Below are 18,632 nucleotides of genomic sequence, written 5' to 3'. Positions count from 1 at the left end.
AAAGTATGTAAAGTTGATATTTGAGTCCTTAATATATTTTCGACACAGAAGTGATCACAGTGGTGTATATAGCCGTATTCATCCTATTATTAATATTATAAATATTTTAAGTAGTAGAATAGTAATTGGCACCCTGGATGCAGGGCGGGAAGGCAGTGCTGGTAATGTTAGTCTGGTCAGTTGCCTTTGATACAGTCCCACACTCCAGGCTCTTGGCATGCCTCCAGTCAGTTGGATTGAAAGGTCATGCCTTAAACCGGCTAGCATATTTTTTAAGTGGCAGAGGGCAGGAGGTGTGGGTCCCTCCATTTTCTTCAGAGTCCCTGGAGTTCCCCACTCTGTTCGAAAATCTATCTCATGCCACTAGCACAGCCGGTGGAAACTTGTGGGGCAAAAATAAATTCTTCCAGTGACCCACTGCTGCTCTTCTCCCGTGAGAAGGGATAAGAGATCATTTGGGTCGATAAAGTCCTGCTTAGCAGCTGTATTTTATTGGAGGGCCCTCAATCAATTTAAATATAATGCAGACAAAACCAAAACTTTCTTTTTCAATCAAAATTCCCCAGCAACTTGGCAGACCTTTTGACTGGATAGGACCTCACTGCCGGACCCAAGCTATCAAAAATCTCAGTGTCAAATTTGACACTCTTCCATCTTTCCAACTACAAATACATTTATTGGTGGGCTCATGCTTAAGCTTGCTGCTCATTTTGAAGAAAATTCAGCATTTTCTCATTCTCAACCAGGAAATCAGTTATTTAGGCATCACATAAAGGTTGGACTACGCAAATGCCCTGTATTTGGGCTTGCCGGACGATCTGATCAATAGACTCCAGGTGGTCCAGAATACCGCAGCCCCCTCAGTCCTCAACCTGATGTTCATATTGCATGTGTGTCCTTACCTACACTCTCTTCACTAGCTGCCAGTGAGGAAGCATTTCTGTTTAAAGCTCTGCTCCTAGCCCATAAAGCACTTCATCACAATGGCCTGGGCTATTTTGGCTCCAGAATCAGTTTCTGTCTTCCCTCTAGGAATCTGCTTTCCGCTAACAGAGTACTCACAAGAGTACCTAGGATACGTGTTGCCAGAGCAGGAGGGCGCACTTTTTCCTATCTGGAGGCCATCAGCATGGAATAGGCTCCCTCAAGCTCTCCATTCAGTTGAAACAATCACCATTTAAAAAAAGATTGAAAACATGGCTTTTTGTGCAAAATAGGGGACCTTTGGTTGAGCTGAGTGCCGGGACACGCCTAGGAGTACTAGTGTGCTGGATAAATCCCAATACATTTCATTTTAGGTAACAATATTAACAGTACTATTAATATTACCATTATTAATACTATTACAGTAATAATGTTAATACTAGTATTAACCTTAGTTTAAGTATTATTACTAATATTAGTGGTGTTCACATGTGTTCAGGTAGCAGTGTGTATGCTATTGTTACTATTATTTTATAAATATTTACAATATCAACATTAACAATATTATTAAGACTACTATTAAAATTCATAACAGTGCTAATTCCATTATTTGTGGCGGTATAAGTACTAATAATATTAGTAGGAGTAGTAGTGGGGTTGCTAGTTAATCAGTAATCATCAGTCATTGCATTATCACTTCTCAAAACAGATTTATTTACAGAGGAACTGTTAAGAGTTGGGCTTGTCTTCTGTTTTAATTTAAGGCTAAAACGCCTCAGGATGGCTGAAAGCTATGCAAATTTGGCAAATGAAAAGAAAATCTAAATCAGTGTTAAGCAGCTGAAGCTTTTTTTTCAATGTTTTATGTTTACAACATTTCTACTGAAAAAACTAAATCAGTAGGTCTGGCTTCCATTTTCATTTAAAAGCAGACCTCTTGGCTTTAGCAATGCTTGTTTTAAAAGGGCCATCAGAATAGAGCAACAAAAAAAAAGTTGCCTTTAGCCAGCCCTGCATCACTAACAATCGCCAGCAAGAGGCATTCCCGAATGTTTCCTTGTTTGATGATGTCAGCTCGGGCCAGGAGCCCCACTGTGGCTTCTTTACCTAATTATCCCTTTACTTTCTTGGGGCAGATGTTTTTAAGGTAAAACAGCTTTATTTGGAAACAACAATAGCAAAACGTGGAATAACAGTACTTAATATAATCAAGGATAAATGTAACCATATATTTTGCAAGTAAAAAGAGAAAGCTGTTTAAGATTTTTAAGGTTATTAGGGGATAAACACGGGAGGTGGGCGGGAACAGGAAGGAGATTAACAGGAAGACCCATGCAATACAACCTTATAACTTTATAAGTCAAATAACAATTGATAACAATGTGAAACAATGACAGAGAAATAAAACATCTTCTGATGGTTTGAAGTTTTCAGATGAGATGCTACTAAAATATTTTAATCACGATTTTTAGCACCACATCTTCCCTGTAGCTACCTGGTGTTCCATGTTGTGCCTGATTGCCTGAGCCTCAGTTTTGTGTTTTGTTTTGAGACTAAAGTTCCCTCAGGTGGTTGAATGACAGGTGTTACTCTACACAAATCACATGAGCAACTGCATGCCAGCCGCCTTCAAAAGAACAGTAACATATGAGAGGCATACCAAACATACATAAAGTATGGGTGACATCAGGCGGTACAAATATTAGTCAAATTGCCTGTGACAATGCTATCATTAACACTAATGTTGAAAACCTAAACCAGGTCACCTGCTAAAGAAATATCCCTCCATTTAGAAAGGAGGGTACTTAGGAGGGTTGGGAAGCAGTGTATAACACCCTGATTCTCAGGGCAGACTTCCCAGAAGGAGGACCTCTAGTCTTACCCCGGTCCTGCAAGAGGCAGATGGCGCGGATGTCTCCCTTCACTTAACAGCAACATATGGCCACCATGGTGCACTCTTCAGTGAGAACTTATTGTGGGTGGTGCTGGCTCTAGAAAAGAGGACTGGGGGCGTAGCTTCAGGGAGAAATGTGTGGGGTGTTACACCCCCCCAACAAATGTATCTTGTGATAAATAGTTGGGTACTGGGGCTTTTACTCGAGTATCATGTCGGGTGATATGTCGGATTTCACCAGGAATTTTATACACACAAACAAAAACACACACACGCTCTCCCTCAATCTGTTTGGGAATACTTAAAAAATGTTGGATATTCCACAAAATAATTTGCTTTTTCTCACTTAGGCCCATATTTATTCTTTTTTAGCGCCGCATTTGTGTCATTTTTTGACGTAAAAGCGGCACAAGCTTGCAAAATACAATTGTATTTTGTACGTTTTTGCGTCGAAAAGCGGCGCAAATGCGGCGCTAAAACAGTATAAATATAGGCCTTAGTGTCTGCATCCCTCTCCTTTTCCGCAACCCCTAAGTCCCTGTTGTGCGCCATATTGTCCTATATTATATTTCAACAATATGTGCTAGCGTGATGGTTGGGAAATCTGAAGCTCACACCCCCCCAATCATACTGACCAAGCTGTGTCCCAGAAGAGGACACTGTGGTGGAGGAAGAAGCGCCAGGCTCTCTCCTTCATCCATGCCTGCCGTGCTAGTTAGTTGGTGCTTGAGTTGCCTGGCACCATTAGGAAGCTTATCAGATAGGTCCATGCCAGGTGCCACACAGTGCCAATTATTAATAAAAACGTGTGCGCGCGCGCCCATGTGTTGCTTGCTGACATGAGGTCTAGATAGGTGAAGCTTACTGCAGCCAGACCTTAAATGGCATCCACCAGTGTAATTAATTAAAATGTTGCTGTGCTAAGTGAGTGGCTAACAAAAGTAATAACATATGCAGAGAGGCCCACCTAACTTGGAACAACCCGGGGACCTTTGTGTCGCCCACTGGCAACTGCAGCACATGTATCCAGCCCTGGATTTTAGCCAGAATTACTTTGCATGCTGGGGATTGTAGTTTTCTTATTTCATCATAGCTGTGGGCATCAAGTGCCAGCATGTACAGTGCACGTGGTCAATAAGTCTGGGCAGGAGGACAAAGAGACAGTTGCCAACTCTAATATGGTTTTTGCTTGAATGTGTTTAAAATGCCCTTTCCTTCAGCCTCGGCGCCCGTGAAGGAGACCACGTCTGTCAAAGTATATCTGAAATGCAAATATTTCTGAAAGGTGATTTTACACTTTCAAACACAAGCAAGCGTGATGGGCAGGTCTCACTGTTTGCAGAGATTGCTGCTGCAGCTTAAAGAAGGCTTTTCGTTTTCAATTTCACAGCTTTCTCCTTTTTTAAAGCACTGACGTGAATACATGACTTCTGGTGCCAGGATTTCTATGAATATTTTCTCGTTCTTTTGTTCGTTTACACCCAGTGAGTTTCAAAAGGCGCAACCCTGTGCTTTTTAGCTCATGGATTGGAAAGGTGGGGAGGTGGCCTTCGGTGCGTGAAGAGCTGCAGAGTGTCAGCTGAAAGGAAGGCCATTCACCGGGGCTGGGGCTGTGAACTAGGCGCTTTGCCAAGAGGCTAAAATGTAGAGTACATTTACATGCAGGCTGCAAAAGGTGTTTATTTGTGATGTTCTTTGAATGCACATTTGCAAGACATCTTAGAGTGATTAGGTGGGTATTAAACTGAGTTTTAAATAAATATAGGGTATTATTTTCATATGTACATTGCCATCACTCATCTGTGGCATCATTCATCGGTACGGTTGGGTCGACCACCTTAGACCTTCATCAATTATCAGTGTAGTAGAGGGTGGCCATCCGACCTCCTTCGCTTATTCGTAGGGGTTTGCTGCAACCACAACAGAGCTTCCCAACTTGGGTGAGCGTTCAGTGGATGTTGGTGCGCTCATCATGCGGTCAGTCAGTGGATGTGTTGCAGGATGCCATGCTCTGTGCATGGTATTCCCTTACTTTGTACTATTTTTGGCCCTGATTTTGGCCCTTTGCAGGCTCAACTCTATTTGAATCTCCCACTGGATGTCTTTGATTGACTCTTTGATTGACTCTTTCTTCGGCTCTTTCCTTTTTCCTAATGTCAGGGAGAGTTTGGTGCTTCGATTGTCAACTTCTGCACGTGCAAAATTGTCATCTTCTATCAAGAGCTTTGGGATTGCCAAGGAGGTTTTGTTGCCCTTTGTGGCTTTTTTCTCCTAACTGAGACCTTCTTAAGGAGATATTTGACACCTTTCACATGTACTTTTAAGAGCAGGGTGACACCGTTCCCATTGGGAGAAGTCGGCCTTTCCTCAGGCAATCAAAAAGTCAACTTGACAGCTCTTCACAGTGTCCACTCCTTGACAGGTAGGGGTTGGCATTCTTGGCCTTTCTTCCATCAGTCACTAGTGAGGTAGGCACCAGCCTTCCTAGTCATCACTCATCAGTGTTGTAGGGGTCAACAATCCCGGCCTTTCATCGCTCATCAGTATGTGACACTTGACGAGAGCTGCGGTGAAGCAGTTTTGTATCAAAAAGTGTAGGGCAAAGTGGTGGTGTACTGTCAGAGGAGTATGAAGGATGATTTTTGTAGAGTATGCAGAGCAGTGTGCCGTACTGTGAAGGGTCGTGTGGGGAGGTGTCTTTTGCAATAGTGTTATGGGGTAGCGTGAAAAGAAGGGGGAACGTGATGGAGAATGGTGTAGCTTTGGTGGTGCAAGAGGACATTTGCAGCTTATCATGAAGCCGAGTTGTTGAGCAACATGAAATGAGTTGTGTGGAGGAGGAATGTAAACAATTAGTGTGAAAACGTAATATTCTGTAGGCTTGTGTAAGAGTGTCATGGAGTAGTTCAGGAGAAAAAATGTGGGGAGGAGTGCAGTGCAGCAGTGGAACCCATGTAGTGGAGGCGTGTGATGCAGAAAGGAGTGTCACTGAGTAGTATGTCAGATGTGTTGAGTGAATTGCTTGGTTGATTGAGAATTGTGGTGGAAAGGTTTGTTGTTGTGGTGAGCTGTATCATTATGGAAGAGCGCAGATGACAGTCAGGGAAGAATATGGAAGATTAGTAGGAAAAGTTTCCACAAGTTGTACAGAAGCTTCTCAGACTCCAGCCTACTTAATAATAAAAGCTCGCCCCTTTCTGTACACATCTAAAAGTGAGGTGGCAGAGGTGATGGAAGGAGAGGAAGAGCCAGTGGTAAGTATGAGTAGATGCTTCATTCACTGAAGAGAAAATTCCTATGGGAACCCTTTCTGTAGGATCCACTGCTCCCTGCCCTCACACTATCAGATGGACCTTATTACAATTCCTAAACAAGAAGGCTTAGGCATAGATGGATGTGTGGCATTGAACAATAACTAGCATCTGCTGTCACTGATTAGAGGTAACCATTGTTGCCACAAGCTCCTCATGACAGGGTTGTGATAGGTTAACAGTTTACCTTTATGCAGAAGGTGCCTTCTTTTGTCTGCCTAAGAACAAGCTAAGAAGCCTAGCATACTCTTATCTAACATAAACTGATATGCAATAAAGGTATGCATTAAAGAAGCAGGATCTATAGGTTAGTAAACATGGCGCAGCAGGGAGTTTTTTGTTGAAGATTAGCAGTGTGGGAGCTGCCTTATTTACCTAGTGCTCACCCTCTTCAATTCCTCCGCAGTGGATCGCACTAGGTCAGGGTTTTCCAAACCTCTGACTCTGTGGACCCTCACTTTACCATTACTGGAACCCGGGCACCCCCACTGAATCTTTATCGGAATCCGCAGACCCCCCCCCACTGAGTCATTACTGAAAGCTGGGGACCTAACCTGTTAATATTATTTCATTTTCTAAGCAGTCGCGGACCCCCTGAGGAGGCTTCATGGACCCCCAGGGGTTCCCGGACCACAGGTTGGGAACCATTGCACTAGGTTATGTTTCAAGCAAACCTATGTGCTGGATTGCAGTTCCCCACATATGTCTTTGGAGTTCACCACTTATAATGTAAACTTCTTCGTATGGCTCTTTTTGCTAACACTCCTCTGTGAGAGCATCTCTTACCGCTCTCTCTACCCTGTTCAGGAAAATGGCCCTATTCCAAGGTTGTAAATAGTTGCAGCTCAAGAAATTGCTTCATTAAGTGATTTTCTTTCTAGGACTGCTGAGAAATACACACACCACACACAAAACACAAACACACACATACAACTCTGTCCACCTATTACCAAATACTTTGTTTTATAAAACATCCAGACCTACTGGGTTTGACAACATTTATTTCACTTAGATATGCTTTGAGAATTAAGCTTTATAGTGTAGGTAAATAAGAACACGATTCTCAAGTCTATTCACACGCCTTTTGGGAAAAGGTGCATCAGTGTCTCACCTTTAAGTATTGCCTTGCTTTACAGTAATTAAAAGATAGAATTCACTTGTTTCCACATGGAGTCAGAGTATATAATTCAACTGCTGCCTAGTAACTCCCAGGAGGCAATTTTACTTCCGTTTTTTTATAACTATCAACCATGTATGTTTAATGTGGTTAGTTCTTCAAACTGATATTACTTCTTAAATCATTCTATTTGTGTATTAATAACCCCTCACCAATGTAGGATACTAGTTCATTTTGCTTTAAATAACATTTTGAGGTATTTCTGATGTATTACATTATATTTGTATTTATATCATTTGATAACATTGTGACTTGAAACCAAAGGCAGATTAGGCAACTGCATGTTACTTAACTTGTGAGCAACACATTTGCATACTAAATTTGTATAAATACTGCGTGTGACACAAGGGACAACAACCTTTCAGTAGCATACTTAAAATCCAAATCTACTTAAGCTCTTTTATTAATTTAACAATATGAGATATCTACAAGCATTTAAAAGAAACTTATTAGAACATGTTTCAACTGCTTTTCCTAATTAATTGTTAGCCTTTTTGAGAACAAGAAAACCTTATCACAAACATTTAAATTTCGCAGTGTCTATACGTTTTCAATTAAACTTCATCTGTTAAAACTGCATTAGTTGCTCCAACATGACACAGGAATGGAAGGGAGAAGAAATGCTCCACACTTAGAAATGTATAGGCCACTGTTGTTCTCTCCTTGCGGTGGCACACTGTATGCTGGCTAGCGCCAATGCTGGCCCTGTGTTATGAGCAGGATTGTTTTTGTACAGGAAAGAATAACTTCCTGCACAAAAACAACCCTTAGAGGCATACTCCTGTAAGTGTGCTGCAGAATGCAGGAAGTAACCTGGAGAAACATATATTTTCCCCTCATCACGCCTCTGTCGAGTATGCACACCTTTCTGACACACACCCAGGTCTACAAGCTTTTGTAATCTGAGTTTGCACGAAAATACATACTGGGATGCTAGGGAGTGCCCACGCTCCACCTATGTAATGTCTCCCCATTGCAAAGTAGCGCGAGGCAGCGCTATGCACTGAGTTGTATTACTTTCTATTGTAGTAGCTTTGCATGGCTTAGTAAATACCACAAAGGATTTTGGGCCAGATGTATCAAGCGATTTTGCATTCGCAAACGGTGCAAATTGCAAAATTCGGCCGTTTGCGAATGCAAAAATGCCTTTCAGAATGTATGAAAGGCATTCGCAGTGCAATTTTAAGGAATCGCTAAAATAGCGATTCCTTAAAATTGCGACCCCATTTAGAGAATCGCAAATTGCGATTCTCTAAATAGGAAATCGCAAATAAGGAATCCTTATTTGCAATTTCTTAAGCACATGTATCAAGCATTTCCTAAATACGAATTGGGCATTTAGGAAATGCAATTACCACCAACAAAAGTTTGGTGGTAACCATGTGCAAAATTTAAAAATGTATTTTAAATGCATTTTTAAAATTGACATGTAGCACACACTTGCCCCTAAGGCATGTGTGTGCTTCACATGTCCGTAAAAATATTTTTGGGGTGCAGCAGAGGGGGCCTTAGGCCCCCAGCACCCTGGGATTTGCATTTCCTAAATTGCTAATTCCTAACTGGAATTCGCAATTTAGGAAATGCAAAACCATTTGCAGCAGGCCCATAGGTGCAAATGGAGTTGGATTCTCTATTTGCGATTCGGTAATAGCATTTGCGAATTTTAAGAAATCTCTATTACCGAATCGCAAAAATCATACATACCATTTTGCATTTCTTAAATAGTGATTTCTTAAAATTCGCTATTTAAGAAATGCAATTTGTTTTTTTGATACATCTGGCCCTTTGAATCAGGGCTGCACTACTAAAGTGAGGTAACCCCAATGCAAAATCATAGGAAAGACTAACTTGGCCATAACCCCTGGCAATTACCTTAGCTGTGCTGCTTTGTATCCTGATTGCCTGTGCTCAAGAGGAGCATTCCATATTCATGGAACTGTTCCTTTCAGTTCACAGGGCAAGAAAACAGACATTAGGCCATTTTTAAGAAGCCCCTTGGACCAATTTGTTCCACATTTACATCATTTTATGATGCAAATGTGGCATTTCTACCACACCATATTTACAGAGTGGCAAAATACTTGCATTGCGCCACTTTGTAAACCCTTGCACGGCATTATGTCTGCACCAGGTATAATGTTTGCAGGGGGAGGGTTCCGGTGCTAGTAGGCCCAAAAAATGGCTCAGTGACATTTAATAGATTTCACTACGCCATTTTTTCCGTCATTTTTAGCTCCTGCTCAGAGCAGGCATTGAAATTACGCACCCATTAAAATCAATGGGCTTCCTTACACTTTGCTACACTAGTTTCAAAAATTTTGATGCAATTGAAGCAAAGTGCCACAATAGCATAAAAAATGTTGACGCTATTATTCTAACGACCGCCATGGTGCACCGTATTTTAAATACAGCGCAACCATTGTGTCGTTAGGTGCCTGTAGGGGGCTCAGAAAAAGAGGCACAGCAGAGCTGATGCTCCACTTTTTCTTAAATGTGGGCCATATTTCAAACTTTTGCTGTCTAAGAAAAGTTATTTCTAAGCATTTAATGCATCCACAGGCAAACCACACTCGTTGCCTTAGTATTTTGAGGCACAGCGACAGCAGCCCTAGTCCTGGCTACCTCTTCTAGTGTTTGCTACATGCCACATATCATGGGGAATGTCTCCTGACGTACAGTGCACTATTATAGCCTCAATTGTGTTGCATAAGGTGTGGGGTTATGTGACTCTCCAAATGGTGGTGTTCTTATATATTTTAATTTCTTTTTTTCCAACAGATCCGCAATTGAGAATCTGGGAGAAAGTACCTTCAAAAGGGTTTATGACTACCTCAAAGGGGCAAAACAGCAAAGCGCAAGCAGAGAGGAGATTGAAATATTCCTGGAGAAAGGGTCCTCTTCGTCTAGGGACTGCTTCGAGGTGGACCAGATCATTTATTATGAGGACCAGCTGGAGGCATCCTCCAGAAGGATAACTGACTCATAGGGAGCGCAAAGACGCTATACCATGACCGCCAAGCTGATTCGGACAAACACCAGGTCCAGACAAGATTCAACACCACAGATGTTTGGATGATCACTGTGAACTGAAACTTTGTCTTTTTTAAACTTTTCTTTAATGAATAATTTGTTCTTATGTCCACTGGAACTTCAAAAGAAAAAACTGTGAATTGAAAACTGATATATTTTACAACTCCTTGGCACGTTTGGGAACCCGCTGGTTGATCTAAAACGATCACTGCTCAAAGTGAGAATCCTACATGATATCATTCTTATGAACAGGCAAAAATAAAATAAAAAAATGTATAACGTGTCCAGCATAATAGCAATTATTATGCATGTAAGAACTAAAGAGTCCAAACTTTATATAAGTCCGTGTGGCACTGAGGAGATAGCCGAGTGAGAAATTGTGGTTAGTGTTTCTAGAAGGTCAGATGCCTAAAACCACCATTCCCGCCAACAACACAGCCCCAGGCAGCTTCATCCATTTTGATCGCCTGACATTTGAAAAAGTCCGTTTACAGTAGATTCTACCATCTTATTTTTATTTTTTTGCAGATTTTCCATTTGCCACCGTCACATCCACAATCAGAGTACACGTGCCGCTAATCCATTTTGGGCTGACATTTTTCAAACCGTGTTCTTGAATTACAATTTAGAAAAAACTAATTTCCAATGATTCTATAATATTTAATACTGGCTCTTACCCTATTTCCATCTATCTCTATTTTGGAATATAATGGAACCGAGAAGAGTGTATGAAACTCAAATGCCCAATCAATACACAAAGTAGATTAAGCGGAGAGGCTGGAACTGCATGTTTCTACTTCTAGAGTGGACAGCCTAACCACATCTCTACCTTGAATGACCCTGCTTCTGCCGATTCATACAGAATTGTTCCTAATGCTGCAGTGTATATAAAAACTGGAAAAGATGATGAATGTCATGCCACAACAGGGGCCTTTATCAAATAGTTTGTTGTGTAGGGATTCCATTGGGAGCCTTTAGTGTGGATAACCAGAGTATAAATCCAGTTACATTCTGCTATGACGTAGCAACAGTAGGAATCAAAAGTTGTTTCCTATTGTTGCAATGTCATAAAAGAATTTCAGGCAGCTGGGACACGACTCCCTGAGACCCTGTCAGTGAAGTGCTGGAGAGCAGAGAGCACACCTTCTGGTGGGAAGGGAGGGAAGACGCAGAGGATGGCTAGGGATGGCGAACAGTTTTCTTTTCTCTTTTGTTGGGAGACCATGTGATCCATTGCAGCCCCTTACTCCTCTATGTAGCAGGGCAGATTATTTCAGGGGGGTAGGAGTGGGGTGGCTTCCATCGTGTATTTGATGTCATTCAGAACCGTTCAATAAAAAACATGCCTGTTATTCACTGCTACCCATCTATAATTCTATATAAATCTGCTATGCCGCTAACACTGCAGCAACAATTTCCGCAATTAAACTCTGACCACATTTTATGAAGGTTCCTTATTTTGGAACAACATCCATTTCGTCTACCTCCACTTCTTGCAATGTGTAAGTACACAATCTGAAGGTTCCTGCCTTTTTTTGGCTTCACTGCGTAACATCGCACCTGATCCATGCATTTATGCACGGCCAGTGCAACAGTGACAATTGCACAAAATGTACATTTATATTTTTTTAATGTTTGGTCCGTGCATGTGTTCTTTTTCAAATTGTTGGCCAGTGCACGTAACCTTTTTGCAATGGTCAATGAGGAAAAATATTTTTTGCTAAGATGGGTCAGTGGCTATGTTTTTATCGCCCTGGCTGGTGGGGGTAAATGGCCATTCATGCATCGGTGGAAAGTTTATAAAATGTATCCCCATATTGGCAAACTCAAAAAATATATAACATTCTGAATACAAAAATCTGAATGTTTTTTTGGGTAGTAGTTAAACTTGAAAGAAATTAAGATTAGGAGACTTCCATCAGGGTTCACTTGTTACTTGCACCTGCATATGAGACAATCAGCCACAAATAGTAAATGACTATGGGAAAAGAATGCATCGTCATTTCCAAAACTAACCAATCATATTGAAGTGTGCAAAATATGAAATTTGAAACCAGCAAATCAGTTGTTCCAAGTGCTTACCCTTCCGGAGTTGCACACCTTCTCTGTTGAATTCAGACAGAAGTCCTAGTGTTTGATCTCCTTTTCCACTTTGAAATATTGTGATGTTTATCAGTTAGGTGTTAGTTCATGAGTTTGTGAATACTGTTTTGGGGTCAATACATGGTTTATTGTTTACAGGGTATTTATTAGGTCTTTAAAGCTGGAAATTAGATATGCCTACTTTATTTTACTGCTGAATGTCTTCCTATATTTAATCAAATAAAAATGCAGGGGCACGGTGCTTGGAAGTGGGCGCTTTCTGTCGCACTGCATGTGGCACAAGGCGGCCTTTGATCAGACAGCAAAGAAATCAGTGGAAATTTCATTTACGCTTCTACGACGATTATTGATTATAGTAATGTTATTCTCTTAAATACACATGTGCTCTTTTTGTTCTTGTCATGTATTGTAAAATACTTTTTTGCTATGTCATGATATCTGTTTTTCATTTTTAATATTTCATGCCAGATTATGTGTTGCTGGTAACATGCTACAAACACTAGGGTACTGGTGAACTGAGTCAAAAATAGCTCCAGGAAGAGAAATGCCTCTGGAGCTCAGTGCTTAATTTGAGTGGTGGTTGCATGTGGGGCCCACCCACTCAATAGAAAGACGGGAAAGAAAGCAGGTATTAAAAATAACCTGACAGGGTGAGATAAAAGGATCAAGTGGGGATGAAAGACGCATGAGGTGGACCCCGGGCGGCCCTGGTATTCAGAGCCCCTGACATTCGACAGCAAGGGTTGCGGGTTTCCGAGCCAAACTTTGGAACCCGGTACTTATTCCTTTACAAATTAAGCACTACTGGAGCATTCCATTTGCAAAAGGGGAGGAGCTTCAGATAAACTGCGATTGTTTTACCTGATGTTGCCCCGATGACTTCCCAGAGGCCTTCACCATGCCACCAAGAACATGCTCATTACTTCTAAGCGCATGGGAAGCCCCTCCCATCGTTAGGTGTGGTGTGGGGTACGGGGAGCAGATGTTTAGCAGCCTGGCACCATCTAATCTGAAGCATTCCTAAAATGAACTCTCATACAGGAAACAATCATTGAGACACACTGTGCCAACATTCTATTGAAATTACATGTATAAAGCCCTCCTTCCAGCTGCCCCTGACACCGTCTTTAAAGAGGAATGAGTGGTGTCGCAGCAAGCCCAGATAAGCAATGGCACTTTAGCCACAGTTCTTGTTAAAGAAAAGAAAAAAATATCTTTTCTGCCCTAGTTGGAGTTTGTAACAGAGCTCAGTCGAACCTCCTATGAGGGATTCATGATTACTAGAATGCTGAAGATGCTAGCATTAGGAGAAGTTAAGTAATGGGTGTTTGATGTCTCATGTTTGGTGTCTGCTTAGGGGATTTGTGCCGGAACTAGGCTGTGACTGCGCACTGTTCCAGGGCTGTTTATTTTGTACATCATTTTTTCTACTTGTAAGTTATACACCAGTGAGAAATAGCAGTGCTGGCAATAAAATAAAGAACTGCTATAACATCTATTGAGTTTCTTGATTCTGTGCGTTTGGCTGCTTCTTTCAACAGTTCTTGAAATCTGCTTTGGACTGTCAATCACTGTGTCAGTCAGATGCACCCACACGCAGTGCAGACAAGGCCGGGACCCAGGTGGTTCTAACAAGTAAGAACGGCATTTGATTGTGCAGGCAATTCCGTGATGGGTGTTCCAGGTCAGGAGAATCCTACTGGATGTGTGTCAGCAAAAGGTTCAGGCAGGACATTCTGCGTTGTGCAGTGGACCTTGTGTGATGAACTGTCAGTAGCATCCGAAGCTTGTTTGTTTTCCTTGATGTTAATGGTCAGGATATGGAAAATTGACGTATATAGTCGCAGCTTATAAAGGGGGTAGGGGTGGCGCAGGCTGGTACTTGGGGGGAATTAATAAAAATGTTTAAAAAAAATACACTTACCTTCCCGTGCCGAGTCGCCGCAATCACGCTGCTCTTCTGCACGCTCCAGGCACAGGCTCACAGCCTGCCCTGCGCCAATCCAGATGCTGCTCAGTGCAGCGTCAGGATTGGCTGGGCGCGCCCATCCAGGGCACTCCCAGACAGACTGGGAGCCTGTGCAGGCTCTCTCCAGCCGGCAACACAGTTTGCGGGCTGGAGACAGCCTATTGCTCAGGTGTGTTTGGCCGGCCCGAGACGGCCGGCCAAACACACATGCGCTCTGGGGGGAGTGCACAATGCACTCCCCTCGTCCAGGTCACCCCACAAGGCCCTGCCCCTTTCACAAGGAAAGGATTATGGAGGAGCCGCCACTGATATATTGCCTTGGCCAATCAAATGTACAGTGCTTATTGACCATGCATATAGAATTACAAAGTAAAGGCCTTCTGTGTTTTCAGATACTCAGGCAGAGCATTTTATTGGGGAGACTACACTGTTTACTCTCCATATTATAAATATCATAGATGACCGAGATATGATGCCATATTCTGTAAATGTGGTACAGTATCTTCAAACACTGCCATCACTTGCCCTAGTAAGTCCTTTAAATAATTAAGATAGGCCATCCTATTTTATTAAAACCTTTAAAGCTGCTGTGTTAGAAATTGGGTTACTGGTTAACTGGGGTATGAGCCCTGGCTAAACAGCAACCACAATCCTAGTCAGGGTAAGGCATAAGACAACCCCAAATTAACATGTGCTCAGCCCCCTGGTAGCATGGCACAGAGCAGCCAGGCTTAACTTAGAGGCAATCTGTAAAGAATTTATGTAACACTTCAAACTGTAAAACCTGGAACACTCTTCCCACCTACCTGCGCCAGACCAAAGACCTCCTTACCTTCAGGAAACTTCTCAAGACCCGGCTGTTCGAGCAGTAGCACCACCTTTACCCCCTTCCCCACCCTCCCTCAGTGCCTTGAGACCCTCACGGGTGAGTACTGCGCTTTACAAATTCCTGATTGATTGATTGATTAAAATAGTGAAAACTCCCCACAAAAAGGTCCCACACAAAGTTGGAAAAATAGAGTAGAATGTAATACATAATGCAAGACCAAAACAACAAAAATCCAATCAGTAGAACCAGAGTTATGAGTTTTTAAAGAATAAACTGCCAGAGGGGCCAACTTGCAAGATCAAAGAACGTTGCCTGGTTCAAGCCATCATGGAGAGAAGAAGAGAGAAAGCCGTGGTGATCCATCTGGGTGCGAGCCCTTGACCTATTATCAGCAATAGACCCCCTCCCCCCCACCTGTTGAAAGGATCAGAGGAACGTACCCTCTCATAGGATGAAGCACTGTGGAGGCCCAGCCCTGCCCCTGCAGAGCAGCGAGAGCTACTTACCAACAGCAGCTGCAGTTGACCTCCTCGATTGAAACGCTCTCAGAGACTCCGGTCGCGCAACTCCTGCAGGAGCGAGGAAAACTGATCCTAGGGCCAGAATGCCCTGGAGGAACTTGTTCTGCTACATATTGCTTCAGGTGCCGGAACACTTTTGACTTTTGAAAGAGCCAGACTGGGACTCCTGAGACTCAGACTACTAGTGGGACTTAATCTGAATGTCACTTATAGTGAATGAGGAAAAACCTGTACTGTTAGTGAGAGGGAAGTGGGACACAGGGGCCTGCCTATCAGACACTAAAGCCATGACCTCAGAGGACTGCGTGTATTGTTTGTGTATGCTGTATTTTACTTAGGGGTGGGTGGAATTGGCAGAATTTGATTCCACAGAAATTTAATAAAATTTTTGTAGGATTCAGTGGAGTTCCATGGGAGGGTGGAGTGAGGATATGGTGCTATTTTCATAGCACAAAATGCACCCTCACACTCAAAAATGGATGTGAGGATACGCTTTGAGCTAAGAAAATAGCGCAGCCGAACATCACTAAGTAAGTGCCCTTACATAATCGGCAGTGATACTGCAGAGTATGAAAGGGTGCTGCTGCCGAGTTTCTAAACCTTAGAAACTTCTGCATATCACTCTGCAGTGCATACCCCTCGGTGTCCTTACACTCCGTGCAATAATTACTGCAGAATATGTAAGGGTGCTGAGAGGTATGCATTTTAATGATTTTTAAACAGGGCAGGAAGAGGGATTAGTCCCTCTATGTTTAAAGACACTAACTGAATAGCTCTCCTGTGGTATGTTGTGTATTCCTTCGAGACATGAGGACAAAAGGGGCACTGGTGTAGGGGGAGAGGATCTTCCTAACTTAGTGGATGGGGAGGAGTTGTGCGCTGTCCTGATTACACTTCAAACCTCGGCGAACCTGGCAAGGCCCGATATAAAGCGACTTTGAGCACCTATCACAAACATTTGAAGCTTGCTCTTCACACCTTCTTCTCTAACCAAATTGTAGGAGCTAACAATACTAAAGAAATGTTTAAAATTGTGAGAGATTTTACAGACCCAGAATGCACAGCCCCCCCTTAAGACCAATTCCTCCATCTGTATGAAGCTGAGTACTTTCTTTAAAGAGAAAATTTTAAAAATTGTGGAGAATCTCTTATATTCAAGGGACAGTGAGTCTAGGGTCGATGCCCACCCCATGGGCCTTATTACAAGTGTGGGGGTCTATAGACCGCCACACTCACGTTGGTGGTCTGGGCCATCACACATGTGGTGGTTTGACCGCCAGGCTCCTGGTGGTCTGGCGGTTGCAGACATCTTAATCCACGAGGACAGTGCTGCAAGCAGTGCAGCCCTGTGGATTACGACCTCGTTCTGCACCAGTGGTTTCATGGCGGTAGCACCGCCATGAAAAGGCTGGTGGAAAACAAGTGCAGGGGGCCACATGGGGGACCCTGCACTTGGCATGGGCAGTGCAGGTGCCCCACTGGCCGGCATCTGTGCAATGTTCACTGTCTGCTTTTGCCAGCTCTATTACGAGCCAGAGACAATGCTGTAGCCTGTTTCCCACTAGGCCATCGGATGGAAATGTAGGTTTCCATCTGCCAACCGAGCAGGAAATCCTTAATAGCTCCGGCGGTGAGGTCACCACATAGGCAGCGCCACCCTTCTGGGAGTTTGGCGGATGGAGTTTTCCGTCCGCCAAACTCATAATGGGGCCCTATATGTTTGCCCCCTGTCCAGTGCAAGTTGTCTAATTTCATACCACTGAATGACTCTGAGCTAATGGACTTCTTTGCCAAGTGCAAATCAGGTCCCCTCTCAAAATGTTAGGTGATTAGGGGTAAATTTAAGCCCAGTCTATCAGGAGCTTTTCACTATTCCTCTGAGCTTTGGAAGAAGGCTAATGTAACCCCCTTCTCAGGAAGCCTGATTCAGATCCTGAAAACCTAGCTAAATTTATACCAACCTCTTTGCTTCCGGGGGTCTCAAAGATCATTGAAAAGATTGTTAATAGTCAATTGTCAAACTTCTTGAACATCTTTAACCTCCTCCACCACTCACAGTTGGGATCTAGGGACCTCCACAGCACAGATACAATGCTTATGGAAATGACAGATTCCATTAGTTTTGCACTGGTCAAAACACGGCTCTAATCTTATTTGATCTCTCCGTGGCATCTGATATGATCTCTCATGAGATCCTGTTGCAGCAGTTTCACCACCATCAGGGTGTAGCGGACTGTGCTTGCCTGACTGAACTCTTATTTACAGCACAGAGAACAGGCAGTATGGCTGAAGCTGTTCTATTCTGAGACTAAACTCCTTAAGTGCTGGGTGCCTCAGGGCTCGTCCCTGAGCCACACACTTTTGTATATCTACATGACACCAAGGGTGACCTTAAGGGTCAGTTGGCTGACTTCCTATTGGAGCTACTGGACCACAGCAAGCTTCCAGAGGCCTCCCAGAAACTGCCAAACTGACCAGCACCACCTGGACCTGCCTGAGCCCTGATGCTGACCTTTACTGGAGTGAATCCTGATCCCCAAGAGGTGCCCCCCAAGTCCAGGACCATTGACTGGCAGCAGAGTGTACTTCTCCTGCCTCAAAAGCGAGCTTCAGGTGAAAATTCCAGAACTTTAGGGCTCTTTGTGACCACACTACTAGTGCAAGCAATGGTCACTGCATCTCCAGTCAATGCAAACTTCTGATGGCGACCTGCTTTTCGCACCAAACAGGAACCGCCCATGTCTCACACCAACACGAAACTCCAGTGATGTCTGCTCCTCGCACCAACAATTATCTCCTTGCGGCCTTAGCCAGCATGATGCTCGAGCTGAGGCTTCTCATGTAGACTTGAACATTGAAAAGGTGGACTCTCAA

General features: G+C 43.1%; 1 protein-coding gene across 1 annotated transcript in view; it reads left to right on the top strand.

Moving 5' to 3' along the window:
• NEK11 (NIMA related kinase 11) overlaps nt 1-13,933 on the top strand; it is a 613,419-nt gene extending 599,486 nt beyond the window's left edge. Inside the window, exon 16 of the mRNA XM_069211923.1 lies at nt 10,085-13,933. Coding sequence (XP_069068024.1) covers nt 10,085-10,292 — 208 coding nt within the window. The 3' untranslated portion in view covers nt 10,293-13,933. The remainder of the gene's footprint in view (nt 1-10,084) is intronic.
• Nucleotides 13,934-18,632: the final 4,699 nt, after the last annotated feature.

The sequence above is a fragment of the Pleurodeles waltl genome, chromosome 10 (assembly GCF_031143425.1).
Source record: "Pleurodeles waltl isolate 20211129_DDA chromosome 10, aPleWal1.hap1.20221129, whole genome shotgun sequence".
NCBI classification, from domain to species: domain Eukaryota; kingdom Metazoa; phylum Chordata; class Amphibia; order Caudata; family Salamandridae; genus Pleurodeles; species Pleurodeles waltl.
Note: the sequence above shows the minus strand (reverse complement) of the source record. Positions and strands in the feature narration are given on the sequence as shown.